At 48.5% G+C, this 19,270-nt stretch overlaps 1 protein-coding gene across 13 annotated transcripts in view; it reads left to right on the plus strand.

The window, feature by feature from the left end:
- The window catches only part of SRRM1 (serine and arginine repetitive matrix 1), a 17,243-nt gene extending 5,932 nt beyond the window's left edge, over window positions 1–11,311 (plus strand). For 3 of the 13 annotated variants that reach the window (XM_032132340.1, XM_032132352.1, XM_032132353.1), the window contains 14 exons: window positions 79–191; window positions 576–776; window positions 1,241–1,444; window positions 1,977–2,096; window positions 3,598–3,869; window positions 4,006–4,086; window positions 4,414–4,500; window positions 5,117–5,261; window positions 5,496–5,537; window positions 7,229–7,333; window positions 7,851–8,312; window positions 9,306–9,483; window positions 9,928–10,122; window positions 10,319–11,311. In XM_032132340.1, the coding sequence (XP_031988231.1) occupies window positions 79–191; window positions 576–776; window positions 1,241–1,444; window positions 1,977–2,096; window positions 3,598–3,869; window positions 4,006–4,086; window positions 4,414–4,500; window positions 5,117–5,261; window positions 5,496–5,537; window positions 7,229–7,333; window positions 7,851–8,312; window positions 9,306–9,483; window positions 9,928–10,122; window positions 10,319–10,423 (2,310 nt within the window). In that variant the 3' untranslated portion in view covers window positions 10,424–11,311. The remainder of the gene's footprint in view (window positions 1–78; window positions 192–575; window positions 777–1,240; window positions 1,445–1,976; window positions 2,097–3,597; window positions 3,870–4,005; window positions 4,087–4,413; window positions 4,501–5,116; window positions 5,262–5,495; window positions 5,538–7,228; window positions 7,334–7,850; window positions 8,313–9,305; window positions 9,484–9,927; window positions 10,123–10,318) is intronic. The other 10 variants (XM_032132341.1, XM_032132342.1, XM_032132343.1 and 7 more) reach the window with 10 other exon arrangements.
- Window positions 11,312–19,270: the final 7,959 nt, after the last annotated feature.

The following is a 19,270-nucleotide window of genomic DNA, read 5'->3' on the forward strand; positions in this document are numbered from 1 at the left end:
TTTGCTGGTGTTGGACATGCATATTTGATAAGGTCTTTGTGCTGCCTCTGAGTTAAGTGCTGATATTTGGTTGCACAGATAGAGCAGGAGAAACTGGCTTCCATGAAGAAACAAGATGAAGACAAAGAGAAGAGAGATAAGGAAGACAAAGACAACAGAGAGAAAAGAGACAGATCCAGGAGTCCAAGAAGGTAATGAAAATGCACAGGCAGCGTATCAGGAACACTGTAGAGAACAGAGGGAGGACACGTGGCAGAGTAAAATTAATTGAGCTGTGGAAATACCCCTCTTAGCTATTGTAGCAGGCTGGCCTGACCTACTGCTGAGCAGGAATTGCAAGTAAACCAGAGCAGCTTTGACAGGGGTGTTGTTTTTAGTGGTTTATCCGTTCCAGGCTTTGTTAGTTTTGAGGGGTTGGGTTTTTTGTTCGACGTCTTAATTTGTCTGTCAGTTAGCAGCAGAAAGTGCGGTCCCGCGTGTGCTTTAAATGCTGCAGCCAGTGCTGAGTGTCCCTGACTGCAGAGGGCTTTCAGCTGCTGCATGTCCCTGAGCTGTGAGTGCCCCTCTCTCCCCAGACGCAAGTCCCGCTCTCCGTCCCCTCGGCGGAGGTCGTCGCCGGTGCGCCGGGAGCGGAAGCGCAGCCACTCCCGCTCCCCCCACCACCGGACCAAGAGCCGCAGTGCCACCCCTGCCCCCGAGAAGAAAGAGGCCACTCCTGAGCCAGAACCCTCCGTGAAACCAAAGGAGACTGTTGTGCAAGAGGCAACTTCAAACAGGTGAGAACTCTGTGTGTAGAACCATATATTGCCTTTACAAAATGGAATTATTATCCTAGTACCTCATTGGGGCTTGGCTTGGGCGATGCCTGCTCCTCCCTGTGCCCCTGCAACAGCCAAAGCATTTATTTAATAATCTTCAGTGAGGTTTCTTTGTCCTGTGTAGAATTCTAAGGGCAGTGTGGTTTGCTGCCACTGTGATTTCATTGTCCTGGTCATCATTGTCACTTGTGACAATGTCATCTTGTCTTCCAGCAAGTTGTCATCATGTAGCCTCTATGTTACTTATTCTTCTCTTTGAATCATTGTACCAAATTGTAACTCTTTTCACAGTTCTGGAGCATCTTGTCAGAGGATGGGCAGGAGAATGTTTGTTGTAGAGGAATATCTTGGCAGCTTCTAAAATGTTACTCTGCAGGCTGTGGTTTGTATGTGCTTACAAATAAAGTCCTTACTTTTAACAGTGATATCCCAAAAGCTCCTAAACCTGAACCTCCTGTACCAGAGACTAAGGAAACTTCACCAGAACGTAATTCAAAGAAGGAGAGAGAGAAGGAGAAGGAGAAGACTCGTCAGAGATCCCCATCTCGGTCCAAGTCCAGGTCAAGATCCCGATCCCGTTCTCCATCTCATTCTCGACCCAGAAGGCGCCACAGATCACGGTCAAGGTAGGGCTTCCAGTGCTGATTGTGAAGGTTGAGAATATTTTCTGCTGAAGGTGCCACTTAGTGTTCCTGGTTAGTGATGTTTTTAGAGGTGTTTTTAGAGGTGTGGATGTTTTGGGCCAAATAAGGAAGATGCACTTGGTGCATAAACGCATTTGGGAGTGTTTTGTTTGTACTGACTCGTGAGAAGATGCTCACGGTTACCAGCGTTGACTGGAGAAGGAATTGGGCTGCTTAATATTGATAGTGGGAATTGTGTAGCCTTTTTTTAGGTCATGGGTTTGATGCTGAAAATGCTGTAAAACACTCCTTTTTCCTCCTTTTTTTTTTAGTATTTCACTGCTTAATAGAGAGATGTTGTTAAACTTCAAAGCCTTGATTGTGCCTGATGGTACATTTCACATCCTCACCTAAATACAACCTTAACATGATGCACTTGGAGAGAAGCAACTCTGCACTCAGTGCCCCGAGGATACATTTCCTCAACTTTGAAAGTTAGATAGTTGCTTTTCATTGGAATTTCTGATTGTGACAGGTCTTACTCCCCTAGAAGGAGACCCAGCCCCCGGCGCCGGCCGTCCCCGCGCAGGAGGAGCCCGCCCCGGAGAATGCCTCCCCCACCCAGGCACAGGAGGAGCAGATCCCCCGTGAGGCGGTAAGAGCCCTGCTTTTTGAGACAGCTGGAAGTGCTAAACCTGGAAAGTTAAAGGGAACTGTAGCTGTGTTAGCAAAATTACCTCGTTCATCTCACCTTAGCACTGGCAGGTGTGTGATTAGAGTGATGGAAAAACTGCGGTGTCACATTTCCCAAGTGTGTTGTGGGGGAATACAGTTGTAGCTGTGAAATGATTTCTTCTGAGTTAGGATAGTGATGAGAATTCCTCCTTTTTGAAAAGTGGCAATTTCAGAGCTGTTACTTCTTCAAATGGCTCTGGGTAGCTCCCAGCACAGACTGACATGACATCTCTTAGGGCTTTTTTGCTTAAGTCTTAGTGCTTTTCTTTCCTGCCTGGGGAAAAAAATGAGAACAAGTAATTGAATTTTACTCATTGGGAATTTTTAATTATGACTTGTATTTCTATCACGTAAAATTAAGTTTGGACTTGAAGTATGTTTCTTCTTCATGTTCTCTTACTTAAAATTCTTCAAGTTTTGCCCTTTGGTGTTGAAAGTCATTTTTCACAGCATAAGAATTGTTCTAGAGGCAAAACTCGTAGCTGCCTTGCAAAGTAAATGATGTGCTTTTGGCAATGTCAAAATAGACATTTGTCTTCATGGGGAGAGAACAGATTCTTACCCTCTTCATAGGAAGAGAACCAAACTGATGCTTCTTGTGTACAGCAGTTGTTTTTGAGGAAGGAACACTTCTCTTCCTTTCTGTGACAAAGTGATGACTATTTCCTGAGTTTGTCAATATGTTCATTTCACACAGTTACTGGGAAAACTGTGAAAAGTATCAAACATGTATGTTGCAAGATGTACAAGAGCTCCCTTTCAGCAAATGTTTATCTCACTCAAGGTAGGGTTTCTTTTTTCCAGGTTCTCAGGAATTCTGCAGCCAAAGGTGGATTCTGCAGGTACACAATTGCAACAGAACTTGCCACAAATTTTGCCGCAGAATTCTGAGGCCCTACCTTTTAAAATTGCAAAGTAAAGATGAAAGACTAAAACATAAGGATGGATAGATCGATTCTGAATTGTTAAGTTGTTAAGTTGTCTGAAATTTTCACCTCCTGGTGTAAAACATTTTAGTGTGCTTGCACACTAAACTCTTACCCAGATCTGCTCTGGAGATCATTAAGTCACACGTGCTAACACAGAGAATTCTCTTAACCACCCAGAAGTTAGAGAGCCCAACCAAAACTAATTGTTTCCAGGGAAAAGGCTTAGCTGTAGCCTGTAGATTGACAGAAAGCCAGTGAAGGTGACACTAACAATTTTTAGCTCACTACTGTAGTTTAAGAATAACTGTGAAAGATTGGTCGTTATCCTCCTCTTCTCCAAAGCAAGGGTTGCAGGCAGTCCACCATGTTTGGGAAGTGCTGTTGTCTGTGGCTCAGTGTCTGTGCTTGCAAACAACTGCAGTTCTTTGTTCTTTGTGCTGAAATGTTCCCCGCTGTGGCCAGGCAGGACCTGATGTGGGCTTTGCTTTGCAGGAGAAGACGCTCCTCAGCCTCGCTCTCCGGCAGCAGCTCCTCCTCGTCCTCGTCGCGCTCCCGCTCTCCACCAAAGAAGCCTCCCAAGAGACCCGTGTCCAGCCCCCCCCGCAAAACGCGCCGCCTGTCCCCCTCGGCCAGCCCCCCCCGGCGCCGCCACCGGCCCTCGCCCCCCGCCAGCCCCCCGCCCAAGCCCCGCCGCTCGCCCACCCCCCAGCAGTCCAACCGCAGCCGGAAAAGCCGCGGCTCCGTCTCACCCAGCAGGGCTTCAGGTGAGCGAAGCCATCGGTGCTCATGTCCCATTCTGGACTTTGGTTCCCTCAAAGATCGTGTGTACGGTTTGTAGGGGCAGAAAAGTACGAAGGAATGGCATGAATTGCAGCTGAGCTATTTCATTTTGTCTTGTAGCACCCAAGCATAAGAGTACTGAGAAAAGAGAATCTCCTTCGCCAGCACCCAAACCCAGGAAAGCGGAACTGTCGGAATCAGGTACAGCTCTGGCTTTCCAGCTGTGCTCCTGGGTGGGGTTTTTAGTCAAAAATACTTGATAGTGAAGGGCTGAGCCCTCCTGGAAGTCTGGCATTGACAGCAGGAGTTTCCAGAACTCTAAAGATGATCACTCCTACTGCCTCATTCCATCCAAGATAGCTCAGAATAACAACTCAGCCAAAGTGTATTCCAGCCTTATGTCATCCTAAGATTTGAGTGGGGGAATACCCCATACTTGGTGGTCTGCTGTCCATAACTTCGCTTCTGCCTGAATAAGGCAAATCTGTATCCTTGGTTTAAGTGCCCTGTCCTTGTGTGTCCTTTCAGAAGAAGACAAAGGAGGCAAAATGGCTGCAGCTGATTCTGTCCAACAGAGGCGCCAGTACAGGAGGCAAAATCAACAGTCTTCATCTGGTATGGAGGAGAGGAATTCCCTAAAACAGGGTTGTAGTTTACTTTTGCAGGAAGTAGTTAAGTTCAAATATAGATTAAAACTATTTGCTGTATGCTCTGCAGTGCTGTTGTAAATTTAATTACAGATTTGCCACTCATAATGAGGTCACTTTAATTATTACTCAGGAAGAATAAAAGCATGACTTTTAAAGGTTATTACATCTTTTGTTAATGGTTTGCATCTTTAAAAGTTGCGCTTGTAAACTCTTAACATCACACACAAATAATGTGTGCTGTGGATTACTTCATCTGTCCTTATTTTGGATTCTTTAATGCTTGAGATCAGAAAATTCACCTGGGTATTTTTGTCCACATAGTTTCAAAAAGCAACTGCAGTTCACCTTTTAAGTTACCTGTCTAGCCAGGTTTTATGGGGACAGTTAGATCGCTGCAAGTATTTTTACCCAGCTCTGGTAGATTCATTTATCACTTGGCTTCAACCAACACTTTCAGTTGATCTGCTTTTAAACATTGGGTTCTTGGAGAGGAGGTTGGTTTGAACTGCAGCATTACCCTGTCACAACTGATCAGTGTCACAAGGAGCATTTTCCAGAGAGTGATTCTTCTACGTTTGCAGATTCTGGTTCTTCATCTTCCTCAGAAGAAGAGAGGCCCAAGAGGTCGAACGTGAAGAACGGGGAGGTGGGCAGGCGCCGCCGCCACTCGCACTCGCGCAGCCCCTCGCCGTCGCCCCGCAAGCGGCAGAAGGAATCCTCCCCTCGGTAACTGCTTGAACTTAACTCATCCTTTCCTGGTATTTAATGTTTATCTCTCTGCACCTCTCACCAAATGCACATCAAGTCATGCCCACTCGGCCCAGTCTTGTTTCAAGATTTCCTTCCTGTTACACTCATTTGGTAAAAATTGCTCTGACCTTTCTTTGAACGTGTTCATTTTTGCCTCAGACCCATGGCAGATAGATCTGTTTTGTTTTGTTTCCCCTCCACTGCTCTCAGGATGCAGATGGAAAAGAGGTGGCAATCGCCAGTGATGAAAAGGTTGGTTAGAAATTCATCTCTTAAACAGGCTGTCATTTATTTTGGCATGGATAAGCATTTGCCATCCTTTGTCCTTTAGACTTGCACACTCATGGTGAGGGAAATTCAGACTGATGTGCTCCTTAATGTGTTGGATCTGGAACCACTTCACTTGCCAAAAAAAAAGAGCAGGAACACCACCTGCTCTGTGTCCTTCACTGCTCATTCCTTGTTAATTCACATCAGCCTGTGACATCAATAACTGAGGTTATTATATCTCACTGATGCCTGAAAACAGCTGAACACTTGCATTCCTCAGGGGCTCCTCGCTCCAGACACTCAGGTTTGGGTGAGCAGTGTTGGATTCGTGCTGCCACTGACTCAAACCCTCCTGCACACTTGCAACAAGTAATTAAGATCTTGATCTGGGTCACAGATGATTGGAGTTTTCAAAACTCTCATTCCTCAGTTCATGAGATACTTGGAACTACTGGAAGCAGACAATAAGTAAAACAGCAGTGACTTTTTTATTTGTGACGCTGTTTGCTCTGTGTTGATCTGGGAATACAGAAAGGTGCAGGAAGCTGAGTGCTTGATGGGTTTATTAATTGGATGTAATGACCCTTGAGCAGGCTGTAATTAAGCCCTAGGTAGCAGGTACTCACAGCACACATCATGATATAGGAGATAAGGATGACTCCCTCACAAATGCAGACCTCCCTAATTATGGATCCTGTCAAACATTTCTATGGAAAACAGGTTGGGATTCAAAGGCTTTGATCTTGTTTTGCAACACACTGAATTCACCTACTGCCTGTTGCATAAATACATGTTTAATTAGGACAATTAGTACATTTGAAGGCTGGGGTTTTTTTGGATCATAAAAGAACATTGTATTTTGGAGCAAACTCTTATCTATAAAAGTGTCTCATTGCCTTGGAGAACAATACCCAGCATATTTGAAATCAAATCTCAGTTTATGTAAATGAGCTTCTTTGCTTTTTAATTGCTCTCATTTTTCCCTTATGCAGTCATTTTATCTTAATTGGTTTTTTTAAAAAAAGGAATATTTCACTTTTCCAATATTCCTCTCCTTTAAAATTCTAGGCAAGTATGTGTTGGATTAGAATTCCCCCTTCCAGAAGTCTGTTGTAAACCCTGCAAAGCAGAAAATGGCTCGTTTGGTGAACAATTTTAATCCAGAGAGCTGCAGTTTAGCAACCACTCTGGGTTTTTTTCACTGCATTTCAAGAAATAAATTGTTTGGGATTTCAGATCCCTAGATAAAAGCTGTTTTCAGGAGCACAGTTTCACACTGTGAAGAAAATTAACTCTACCCCAGGCAAAATCAGCACATGATCCATCCATTACTCCAACCATTTGGCCTTTCTCTGGCTACAGGGTGGTGATGGATCAGGTTGTGCAGATGTGGAATTGTGTCCTGGCTGCTGTGGTGCACTCAGGGTGACAGTCAGACACTTCAGATGGGCTCAGGGTGACAGTCAGACACCTGTGGTGGGCTCATGATCACAGTCAGGCACTTACCGTGTCACACTCTTCAGAAGGATTTAAGCACATTTTTTCCATCAGTGCTCCCAGTAGAATTTCATTTTACAGTGCATGAAGGAGCTGATTTTGTGTAGTGAAAGCAGAACACAAAGCACCTCGTGGCTCAGCTGGGGGTTTCCTGATCAATCCCTGTTTTTCTGCAGCAGGAGGAGGAGGAGCCCCTCGCCGCCCCCGGCACGCCGGCGCCGCTCCCCTTCCCCGGCGCCCCCGCCCCGGCGCCGCCGCTCCCCGTCCCCGCCTCGCCGAAGGTACCACGCTGTGGCCATCCACTGCCTGCTCTGGGCTTGGGGATGTCCCACTGGGCATGGGGAAAGGGCCCTGATCCCAGTTCCTTGGCTGGGAAGCTGAGGGGGCTGTGGTTGTGCCGGTGAGGTTGGGTGTGGTGGGTGTGTGGCCTGGATGTCGTTGGGTTGCTGCTGCAAATCCTGGATCAGAATCACAGAACCATGGGATGGTTTGGGTTGGGAGGAACCTTAAAGCCCATCCCACCCCTGCCATGGACAGGGGCACCTTCCACTGTCCCAGGCTGTTCCAAACCCCGTCCAGCCTGGCTTTGGACACTTCCAGGGATGGGGCAGCCACAACCTTTCTGGGAAATTAAAGAGTTTTATTTTATATTCTTAGAACTTCTAAAGAATTCTGGTTTAAATTTCGAGAAGCTTTAAAGAATTCTAGAGTCCTTTTGCCTGTCTTTGGGTGGACTGCAGGGCACTGCTGACTGACTGCCATGCCTGGGTGGCCCCTGAACGTTTGTTCTCTTTGCAGGTCTCCATCACCACCCCCTCGCAGACGTTCTCCCTCTCCACGGAGATACTCCCCCCCGATCCAGAGGCGATATTCCCCATCTCCCCCTCCTAAGAGGAGAACAGCTTCTCCTCCTCCCCCTCCCAAAAGAAGGGCCTCCCCTTCCCCCCAGTCCAAGCGCAGAGTCTCCCACTCCCCGCCGCCAAAACAGAGGAGCTCCCCTAGTGCTAAACGGCGCTCCCCTTCCATATCTTCCAAGCACAGGAAGGGGTCTCCTCCCAGCAGATCCAACAGGGAAACACGTTCTCCACCACAAAACAAAAGGCACTCACCTTCACCACGGCCTCGAGCTTCCCACCCCTCCTCCAGTCCTCCGCCGCCGCGCCGGGGAGCGTCGGCGTCGCCGCAGAGGAGGCAGTCACCCTCACCCAGCACCAGGCCCATCAGGAGGGTGTCCAGAACGCCAGAACCCAAGAAAACAAAGTAAAAAAACTCCTCCTTGTCTGGGTTTGGGTTTTAGGAGGGTGTTTTGTTCAGTTCTAATGCAGTGAAAATAGCTAATAGAATGGTTTGGACTGGAAGGGACTTAAAGCTTATCCAGTGCCATCCCCTACTGTGGGCAGGGACTCCTTCCGCTGTCCCAGGCTGCTCCAAGCCCTGTCCAGCCTGGCCTTGGACACTGCCAGGGATCCAGAGGCAGCCACAGCTTCTTTGGGCAACCTGTGCCAAGGCCTCACCACCCGCACAGGGAACAATTTTTCCCAATATCTCATCTGTCCCTGCCTGCTGGCAGTGGAAGCCATTCCTCGCTGTCCTGCCTGCATAAAAAGTCCCTCTCCCTCCTTTTTATAAGACCCTGGAATGCTGCCATGAGCTCTCCCCAAAGCCTTCTATTTAATTGGTGGCTTTAAAGAAAACCTAACTTTGTCTTTAAACCCAACTGTGGAAGGGAACCAACACTTCTCATTAGCTCCGAAATATTTCCATAAGTGGCCATTCCATAAGGCCATTCAGGATAAACTGCTAACATTCTGAATATTTTCATCTTTAGTGTGATGCTGCTTTTCTGAGCAAGCAGTGAAAAGTGTGGTGCTGGCTTATGAGTGTTTTCAGAAGGAAAATGGAGCTGAGTGGAAAGCCTTGCACAATAAAACAGCATTGCTGTTCTCCTGACTCTTACTGTGGTTATAACTCGGTGAAACCAGAAAGGCAGCAATCAGTTCTGAGCAGCAGCAGGGTTGTTTAACAGCTTTTCAGGCTGCATTATCCCTCTGCATTATGGACCCACTCTGCTATTGGATTGTTTTGTCCTTTTTAACAAATCAGCAAAGCAATTAATCTATTTATTTTTTTAAATCAATTAAATTCTTCTCAGTGCAGCTTGACCAAGTTAAAGTACTTGTGTTCATTTGGTTCTTGTGTTAATATTCCCTTGTTCTGTGTCTCACCTCTGACTGTGACTCTTGTGTTCCTCAGGGCTTCCACCCCCAGCCCCCGGCGCGTGTCCTCGTCCCGATCTGCGTCAGGGTCACCTGAGACAGCTCCCAAAAAACACCAAGGACCTGCATCTCCTGCTCGGTCTCGCTCTCCTTCTGCAAACTGGTCACCTGCAAAAAAGGCCAAGAGCCCAACTCAGAGCCCATCACCTGCCAGGGTATTTGTCTGCCCATAAAGCAGCACTGCTTTGGGTTCTAGGGGAAGTTGCTGTCACAAACAGCCCCAGGGTTATTCATGGGGGGAAAACTGCTTGGGGTCGTTCTTCATAGTTAAAAACTTCTAAAAACAACTTGCAACATAAATTTTTCAAGCTTAACATCTCCAAATCTGGAAAAAAACGCTGTTCTGCAGAAAATCAGACTTCTGGGAAAAAGCACTGTCCCATTTCATGAGTGTACCTGAGTTTCATGATCTACAAAGTGAGGGGGGCTTATTTATGCTCAGTGTGCAAACTGAGATTATTCCCAGTGGGAAGAGAACAGGTTGGTTGTTATCTTCCCCTCTTCTTCTGAGGTGTTTCCCAGGGACAATTCCATTCTTTGCCAGAGAATTTTGAAGCCTTAGAGATGAGTTGTAACATCTATTGAATTATTTATTACAGAATTCAGATCAAGAAGGTGGTGGCAAGAAGAAGAAGAAAAAGAAGGATAAGAAGCATAAAAAGGATAAAAAGCACAAGAAACACAAAAAGCATAAGAAGGAGAAGGCGGCGGCGGCTGCAGCAGCTGCTGCTGTGGCTGCAGCAGACACCACCTCAGCACAGGAAGACCAGGAAGCGGAGACAGAACCCAAAAAGGTAAGAATTTGGGACTTTGTGGAGGCCCAGTGTGAGCAGACAGGGTGGGTGTGCACTGCAGTGCTGGTGTTGTGACAGCCCTAATTCCAAAGTGGGACGTGGGGTGTGGGATTCTGGGGGGGGGATTTCAGTGCTGGGAGGGCTCCGCCTGGCTGGGCCTGGCGTGTTTGAAGCAAGTCTTTGTGTTTGTTTGAAGGAGACAGAAAGTGAACCCGAGGACAACCTGGATGACCTAGAAAAGCACCTGCGGGAGAAGGCCCTGAGGTCCATGAGGAAGGCGCAGGTGTCCCCCCCCTCCTAGGCCAACCCTTTGATATAATGTACATTTTATTTGGTTTGTACTCAGAATTCAATTTCAAATTGCTAAATGTGTTTGAGCTTTAGAATATAACATTTGTTGTAATAATTGCTAGGTTGAGGTTCACCATGTACAAAGGGCATGGATTTACATTACAAAAGGTGTCCACAGTGTACTAGTGACATTCTTTCATTGGCAGCATAATTTCATTTAGAGTGAGACTTTTTAGAAGCAGTAGGAATTTGTTTTGGAGGTTTGAAACATGACCGTCAGTTCCCTCGTTTCTTTGAAATCCAGCAGAGCCTTGAGCAGATTTTGCGAGGGTCTCATTTGACTTCTTTTGTATCACTTACATGATGCTACTAACCTTTGTGGTTTGTAGGCTTGCCCAGGAGTAAAACCACTGCAGAATTCCAAGGAAGTACATCTCTATTTTAATGCTTTCTACTGTTGCCTGTATAGTCTCCATTAAAGCCAGTCAAGAATAGCAGTTTAGAGTGGTACATAAATGAAAGCATGTTGTTTACCAGGACACTGTGGGTTTATATTGATGTAACATGTTGATTTGGAACACTGGAATTTCATTTGTATTTTTATGTTCTTTTTTTAAAGGGCAGTTTCCATGATCAGCAGTCCCAGAAAACAAAAAAGTAATTCCTTCAGTTCCATAAATTTTGTTTGTGAGCTGTCGTTGCCCCCCTTCATAAATCTTGTCTCGTTACGGTTCTTCGGAATGGTCTGAGCAACTTTCAGAGCTGTGTTCTTTGAAAGTTTAGAGGAACCTGAACTTTGGATATTGTCATGTTTTCACTGTTCTTTGTTTTTGTTTTTTTAACTAAAGCTATATAAAGCTTGTGGATTAAACAAAATAAATTTCTAAATTTAAACAGATGTTGGCGGTTTTTATCTGGACATTTCCATTTGCTAATCAGCTTTGTTTTGTGTAGGGTTAATGACTGCTCAGAGATGAGAAAGTGTTTGATCCACTGTGCTGGCTCTGGAAAAATTGGGGCTTTTAACTGGCCTGGGGGAGCAGGAAAAGCCCTTTAATTAGTGATACTCCTGCTGAGTTCATGCAAAGCAGAAGTCAACCAGCCTTACCTGGGCAGTGCTCTGGGAGCATGGAGAAGCTTAAACTCAGTATTTGCTGTGAAAATTGCTGGTCAGAGCAAGTAAGGTGTTTCAGGGCCCTGCAAGAAATGAACAGCAGGTTTGATTGACTTAGAGAAGGAGCTGTAGTGGTGTGAGAGCTCATCTGAGGCATCCCGGGGGCTCCCTGCCTTTCCATAATCATGGAGTGCTTTGGGTTGGAAGGGACCTTACAAGTCACCCAGTTCCAACCCCCTTTTAATCACACTGGAAACTTGCTGGGTTGCTGCTGTGGAGTTCTTGTAAAAACTCAAGCTGTGTTTCTGAAATCAGCTCAGTTCTGAAGTTCTCTGGAAGATGCTTTTGAATTCTTTTTGTGCTGCAGCTGTGTTAGCTGTGATGTGCACAGTGAAATGGGAGATTTGATGAGTCTTCCCTGTTCTTGTGCAGGATTTAAACTGAGGCAGGGCTGCTCTAGGTCCTGGCTGGAAGGGGAGATTCAGAGCAGCTCCTTCTGCACTTCCCTTTGTGCTGAATCTTTTGTTTCTTCACAAAGTCCATCTGGGTGAGCTTGGTGCTTGTGGAGCCACAGACTTGAACTCGGGACGTGCTGATCCTCACTCGCTTGGATTTTCCCTGGATGTCCCGGGAGAGCCTGCAGGGGTGCAGCTCCCGAGGGTTTAATGCCTCCTCCTTTATCATCCCAATCTTGCTTCCACCCGGGTTTAGTGACCTCTGAATGCCTTTTAATCTTAGCACTAATAGAAGCTCTTTAAATACACTCAGGACCTGAGTCACTGCTTATCTTCCCTCACACCTATTTCCATCTCCTGCCTCCAGGACTGATAGAGGACCTCTGCTGGTTTGGGATGGGCCAGGCCTTCCCTCCACCTTTCCATCTCTTTTGGAGTTTCTATTGTTGGTGCTCCCTGTCTTTTTTTTCATCTATCCATAAAGAATGGTGTAGGCTTGAAAAGAGCAATTAAATGCAGTGTTTAAAAAGGATAAAACTTCTAAATTGTGTGTAGGTTAATATTGTAATTCCTTCCTACTTACCCAGTCAAATACTAACGTTTCATTTAAATACCAGTTGGGATAATCAGCCCTCTCCTCTCCTGAGCTGTCCCTGTCCCTGCTGTTGCACAGACCCTTTTTAGCACAGAATCTCTGCTGGGCTGGGTTCCATCTGTGTCTCTTCTGTTTATGACACCACTGAATTCACTCGTGATCCTCTAATTGAGCTCCTGTCATCTAAACCCAAACTTGTCTGATCCCTTCCCCACTCCAGCTTCTTGGTTAACCTCTTCTCTCTGTTTTTAAATCCTTTTATTTGTAGTTCAGAAATGACCCTGCAGGTGCCTGGTGTGATGAGGCAGGAGCTGCCTGGATCTCACTTCTTTGTATCCTGGATCTCCTCTTGCTGAATTTTGGCTTCTTGACCTAGGCCACCTTCATGAAGTGACAGACACAGGGTCTAGGTAAGGGGTTTGCTGCAATAATTGTTTTTAACTCCACAAAAAGTTTAATTGGACTGTGCAGTTTAAATGGAACTGAGTCCCCAGGAGTGAGCGTGAGGCTGAGGTGAGTCACAGGTCAGTGTAGCTGCTTCTGGAGAAAGATGTGTTTGTTATGTCAACAGGTGGGACAATGGCAGGTGTGTGTGTGCAACAGTTCCAAGTTTATAGAAGCTCAGGGCTGGATTGTTAAATTTTTCCACTTGTGTGACTTTGGCAATTTGCCTGGGAGTGCTGCGTGGAGCTCCCTGAGCTGAGGGATTTGCCCTGAATTGCCTCAGGATACAGAACTGTTCTGCTGCTGCTTGGGCAGGGCCTGGTGCTCCCCGGGAGCCCAGGGATAAATCCCAGCACCAGGGCAGAGTTCTGTGCTGGGAGCCATCCCAAAACCTCCCTCACCTGACAAATCCATGTCCTGAGCAGTGACGGCTGCAGGGAGGGGCCTGGGCTCAGAGGAGCAGTTCTGCACTCTGACTTCATTCCTTGAGCACCAAACTCCAAATCTCTGTGTGTTGGTGTAAAAAGCAGCTCTGGGAGGAGCAGCTCAGCAGGGCACAGAGCTGTATTTTGGTGGAGTTCCATTCCAGCTGTTGTGTGTCATAAGTTATGATTTGGTACAGGATCATCTCATAAACCTTTGATATGTCTGCTTGAAGTCCACTGTGGATGTCACCAATGTCTCAAAGCAGCCACAGCACTGACAATTCCAATGGAATTGTGTTTCTGTGAAATCAGGTCCAACTCATTTCAATAAATGGCTGTTGGAAGTAATTATATCTCTTCAAGGATAATAAAAAGATTATTAAATCTCAGCACAATTGGGTAGGGAGTTGTGTATTTCCAGACTTTAATCACCAGTTTGACCTTTGAACTTTATTCAGCAATCCTGGATGAGTTCAAAGAGGCTGGAACTGCTGGAGTCTCTTCAGCTGGGGTGTGAAACAACAGCTGGGGATGGTTCCCCGCCGCTGGCTGGAGGCAGAGGATGTCCTGTACCAGCCACTCTTATCTGGCTCCCTCTGGCTCAGGAATCAGTCCCTGCTTCAAGTCCAGCAGGAGCTGGACTCCTCCCTGCTGTGTGGCACTCAAGGGGGTGACACAGCTCAGCTGTTCTGCAGCCCTGGTTTGTTCTGAGCCAGGTTCTGGGGGAAAGAAGTGCTTTGCTTTGTTATCACTTGTTCAGTTTAGTTCTGACTTGAGCCAGAGCGTTTCCTTCTGCTGTGAGTGGAGCTCAGGGAACACCTAACATGGTTAAAGATCTTCTGGTCCACTGGTGACGGTTTGTGTTTGCTTCCTTGGCTGGCTGGAGGCAATCAGGCCCTTAAAGTATTAGAACAACCAATACACAGAGGGAGATGATGTTCAGAGGGATCCCCAGTTCTCACTGTAGGTTTGTACCTAAACATCTCCAAGTGGCTTTGGCTCTATCTCACCAGGCCAGGGATGGACTGGAAGCTGTTCCTGAAGGGGTGAGGATCACAGTTTGTCATGGAGCTGGAAAGGAGAGTTTGGGGTTTTTCTTCCCTTTTTTCCCCAGTCTTTTATTTAAAATCAAGAGCCCAAGGTGCCCCCTCTGGGGTTTGCTGGTGTCTTGTGTGGGGGCTGTGCCCGAGCAGCGAGCAGGAGTCGTGCAGCTCCAGCCCATCTCCCAGGGAGGGAAAACGCTGCGAAATTCTTCCTTAGCTGGGAGTGTCGGATTCTGCAATGGGAGCCGGCAGCTCCCGGGGCAGGTGAGTCAGGTCTGACGCCAAACCCGGCTGGGTGAAGCCTGGACTGGAGCGGGGGTGACTCACGGTGACGCAGCCGCGCGGGGCCACCCGTGCCCGTTTGTGCCGTGCTTTGGGGTTGGGCCGGGCCTCTTTTGGGGTTTGGATAATCCTAAAAATCAGCGCTGCAGGAGGGAGGGAACGTGCTGGCTCCCAAACCGGGGCTGGGGTCAGTGCCAGGAGCACAGCTCCCCATGGAGCCGCAGGGGAGAAGTCTCTGAGCCTGGTGTTTTAATCACCAAGTCATTAATTATCTTTAGCGTTCGTGTTGTGGCAGATTCTGTAAGAGTCGTGGTTTTTCTCATTCGGGATCAATCCATCGGGAATTGTGTGGTGAACACCTCTCAGGGCCAGGTGTGGGACTTGACCTCCAGGCCGGGCCCGGGGGAGGCCACCCAGCCCGGGATGGGGTCAGGAATCGTTCTGAACTCCCACATCTGCTTCCCCGGGCCGAGGAGTTGAACGCAGGAGGGATGTGGGGTCCGGAGCATCCTTCCTCCCACACAAAGGCAGGATGCGGCTGCCCCGGGCAGCTCCCGGCGTTGCTGCGGGCTTTGTGCGCTGAGCTTCGGGCCGGGGGCTGCGGGGCTGCGGCTCCCCCAGCGACCCCGCTGCAGCCGCGGCTGCTCTTGCAGCGAGCTGTTAACCCCGGGGGCAGCGGGGCCGTGCGGGGACGTGCAGAAGGACCTTGTCCGGCAGATCCTGGAGGGCTCAGGTTCTCTCTGCGGCTGCGGCAGGAGTGGGGCTGGGCCTTGTGCTGATCCGGGCGTGGGGGGAGCGATGCTCCCAATCTCTGGGAAGTTCAGGATCCTTCTGTTTCACTTAAAAGAAAACACGGAAAACAGCTGTCCTGGGAAAGCAGCGCGGGGAGGAGGGGAATTGTAGGGAATTGTTCGGTTCCCCCACAGAGGCTTTGTGTTCAGTCCAAGGGCAGAGCTGCAGCTCGCGTAAATTGTTGTGGCTATGAAATAAATGGAATTCTGCCGCCGCCGTCAGCTGGGGAATGGCCCCTGGAGAGGAGGGTCAGCGTGAGGGGCCGGGCTCTCCAAAGCACGTGCAGTCCTTATCTGCTCAGCCAGACCTTCCTCTGGCTTCTGTCCCCACCCCTGACCTGTGCCGGTGCCGTGTCCTGCTCTGGGCTGGCCCCGAGTGCACAAAGCTCGGCTGCCTCTGTGGGGTCCATCCCCTGACCCACACGTGAAGCGGGAGAAGAGAATGTCTGTGGGGGCACAGCCTGCGAAGCTCTCAGGAGGTTTTTTACATGGGGGGGCTTTTTGTGATTCCTCATTCAGGCTTTAAAACTCGAGCTTCAGATGAAACCAAAGCCGGCGGAACGGTTGTGAGAAATGTGGATCCCTTTTAAGAATAACCCCCCAGGCTTCTCCTCTCCAGGAGGGAGGAAGCTCCCATTAAAAATTGATAGTCTCCCTGTCAGCTGGATTTTAATTCAGCAAGTGGATTTGACTACTGATGTGAAAAAAATTACTTTTGTCACCGTGCTGATATTTTTTTAATGAGACAAAAATGGTTTGGCACCTTTCCAGCTTATTAAAACCTTTGTGAGTCCACCGGCACAAAGGGACGAGAAGGGAAAATGACATTAAGTGCATGATTGGCAAAACAAAATTGAGCTCTTTTTCATTTATTTATTTTTAATCTATTACAAGCCTGTGAATGAATCCTTCTATTATTTATAGGGGAGGATAAAGGGAGCCGTCCCTATGGCTGCAGGCAGACTCCACTTTCAGTTTACCTCGTCTTTCCAGATGGGGAAAGTGGACACCTGCTGTTATCCAGGACAGAGATAAGTGAAGGGAGCTGTGTGAAAAGGGAGAAATGCGCATGTTCTGTGGGAAAACAGGGCCCTGGGGATAACTGATGTGTCAGTGGTCTGTGGGTTTCCCAGCTCGCCACAGGGTGAATTTCTCCACTGGAAAAAAGCCTTCCCCCCTCCCAGGGGAATCAGACCGTTTGGGCCACTGCATCCCATGAGTTGAGTCACCCCCGGGTCTCCATCCTGCTCTGGATCAGCTGCAGGAGCCGCTCTGCAGCCCCGAGGCCGCGTTTCCAGTGGGGATCTGGCCCCTCTCCAGCTCCGCTTCCTTCCTCCTGCCCTCAGCCCAGGGCCTTCCCCGCCTGCACAGCAGCACGGACACGCTGCGGCCCATGTCAGTCCAGTTCTCTGCTCCCTGCCCTTCTCGGGGGGATTTTTGCGGGGAGGGGGTGAGGTCGGTGCTGAGCTGGGAATGCTGACACGCTGTGGGAATCCTCGTGGGATTCCCCTCCTGCCGCAGTGTCCCCTCAGCACCGTGGGTTCAGCATTCCCTGTGAAGTAAGGAGGATTCCTGTTGATAAAGAGCTTGATGGAGCTCATGTGATGAGCAGCGTGTGCTGATAACCGAGCCTCTTCCGGCCGCTCAGAGGCCGCTTTGCTGCAGAGAGGCCGAGGAGGGGCTGGCCCTGCTGGTACCAACCCCGGGAGAAGGGGGCTGTGGACAGTGGGATTTCTCCCTGCTGCCAACAGAGGATTTGGGTTTATCCTCTCCAACTGCACATCCCACTATTAATGAGCAGCCAGGGTATCATTTGAATTTTAATGACATCACAGATGCAGTGCTGCTAATTGCTCATTTGCTTATCTGGAATGAGTTTTAAATCTGTGAAAGAAACCTGAATCAGGGAAACCTCTCGTGCAGCTGATCAGGGCAGGGTTAGAAAAGCAGCTGCCTGTGGTTTAACCCCCTCAGTGGCAATTCCTCCCCTGTCCATCCCATTGCCCACCTTGCTGCAGTGATCAGCTGGGATTCATGGCTGGGATGAAAGCAAAGGATTTAAAAGGGGAAAATCTCCCCGGCCTTGGTACTCAGAGAGATGCTCTGAGAGCCTGGGTGGGTTTGGACATCCCTGGCTGGGCTGGGGGAAAGAGGGCTGGCTCCAGTCCTCAGTTATTTATCTCGGGTTTGTGCCTAAACTTTTGGCTCTAGCTGGCTCTTATGGTTACTCTGTAGGAGCCCGAAGAACCTTACAGCAATCGTTACACAGACAAACCACCGGAGTAAAGAGGTGATAATTAAAATTGCAAAAGCAAGTATCCAGTGATCTGAAATACCAGAATTTCAGCCTGAGCAGGTCGAGCGTGTGCTGCAGATAAGGAGCAGGGAGATGGGAAGATTTGGGAACTCTTTGGTCCTGCCCCACAGGATTGTTGTTGTTCTCCCCATCTGCAGGGCACAAGTGGCTCTGCTGGGGACCGCAGATGCTTTTGGAGTCGGTGACTCAGGAGGTTTGGGTTCAGTTCCCTGTCCTACTGTGGGTATCTCAGAGATTTGAGATGTCCTTCCCTTGGCAGCGCCTCAGGCTGTGAGGTTTGGAGAAGGTGGAGGAGTTTCTGTCCCTGTGTTTGGAGAACTGGAGCACTCTACGTGCTGCTGCAATGCAAATAATTTAATCAGAAAGATTATTTCCAAATCATGGTAGAACTGCAAGATCTTGGCCTCTTGTGCTGCCCACAATTCCTTTTCTTTCCTGAGTACTTGGAAAAAATCTGGCTCCTTCCAGTGTGACTCAGATAGGAGGAAATAAACCCCACATTCATCATGTCACTGCTTGAGTCAGATCAGTGTTTACGCCATCGGTCCGGAGCAGGGTGGCTCTGGGAGATGTGTTCACTTTGTTCTTTGGGATAAATGTCATTAATCCCCCATGTGGACTTTGCCCAAAGAACCTCCTGGAAAGCCCGGGGGATTTGGGGTGCACAGCTTCACCCCACAGGCAGAGCAGAGATGTAAAACTTCAGATGGTGCCCAGCTGTACAGAAGCGGTTTGGGTTTTTGAAGGTGACAGTCCTGCCCTAAACTGGGATGGATTATCAGGTGCCTGCACTGATGGAATCAGAGAATCATGGGATGGTTTGGGGTGGAAGGGAATTTAAAGATGATCCAGTTCCACGCCTGCCATGGGCAAGGACACCTTCCACTATCCCAGGTTGCTCATCTTTGGACACTTCCAGGGATGGGGCAGCCACAGCTTCTTTGGACAACCTGTGCCAGGGCCTTCCCACCCTGACAGGGAAGGATTTTTTTCCTAATACTCATGGCTTTGGATCAAGCCAGCCTGGAGATAAAGAGGTTTTGTGTTGGACTTGTTTTTTTTGTGGATGTTTTTCTCTCTGATGTTGGGCTGCACCCCAGAGGGAAAATCGAGCATCTTGGTGTCATTGCTGTGATTGGATTGATCCCTGCAGATCCATGGGAGGGTGGCTGGAAGCTGGGAAGGAGCTGGAGCTGGAGCTGCTGCTTCCTCCTTCCCCACACACAAAGGCACAGGCAGCACACAGAGGCTGCGCTGCCTTTCCACACCTCCCCTTCCCCCGGGTCCCTCAGAACCTGCAGCCCATTAAAAACCCACATCAAACAGAGTTTCTGCCATTCCAGCTCCATGACAGAAGCCGGTCCACGGTGCTGAAGCCCAGCTGGGATATA

The sequence above is a fragment of the Corvus moneduloides genome, chromosome 23 (genome assembly GCF_009650955.1).
Source record: "Corvus moneduloides isolate bCorMon1 chromosome 23, bCorMon1.pri, whole genome shotgun sequence".
NCBI lineage: Eukaryota > Metazoa > Chordata > Aves > Passeriformes > Corvidae > Corvus > Corvus moneduloides.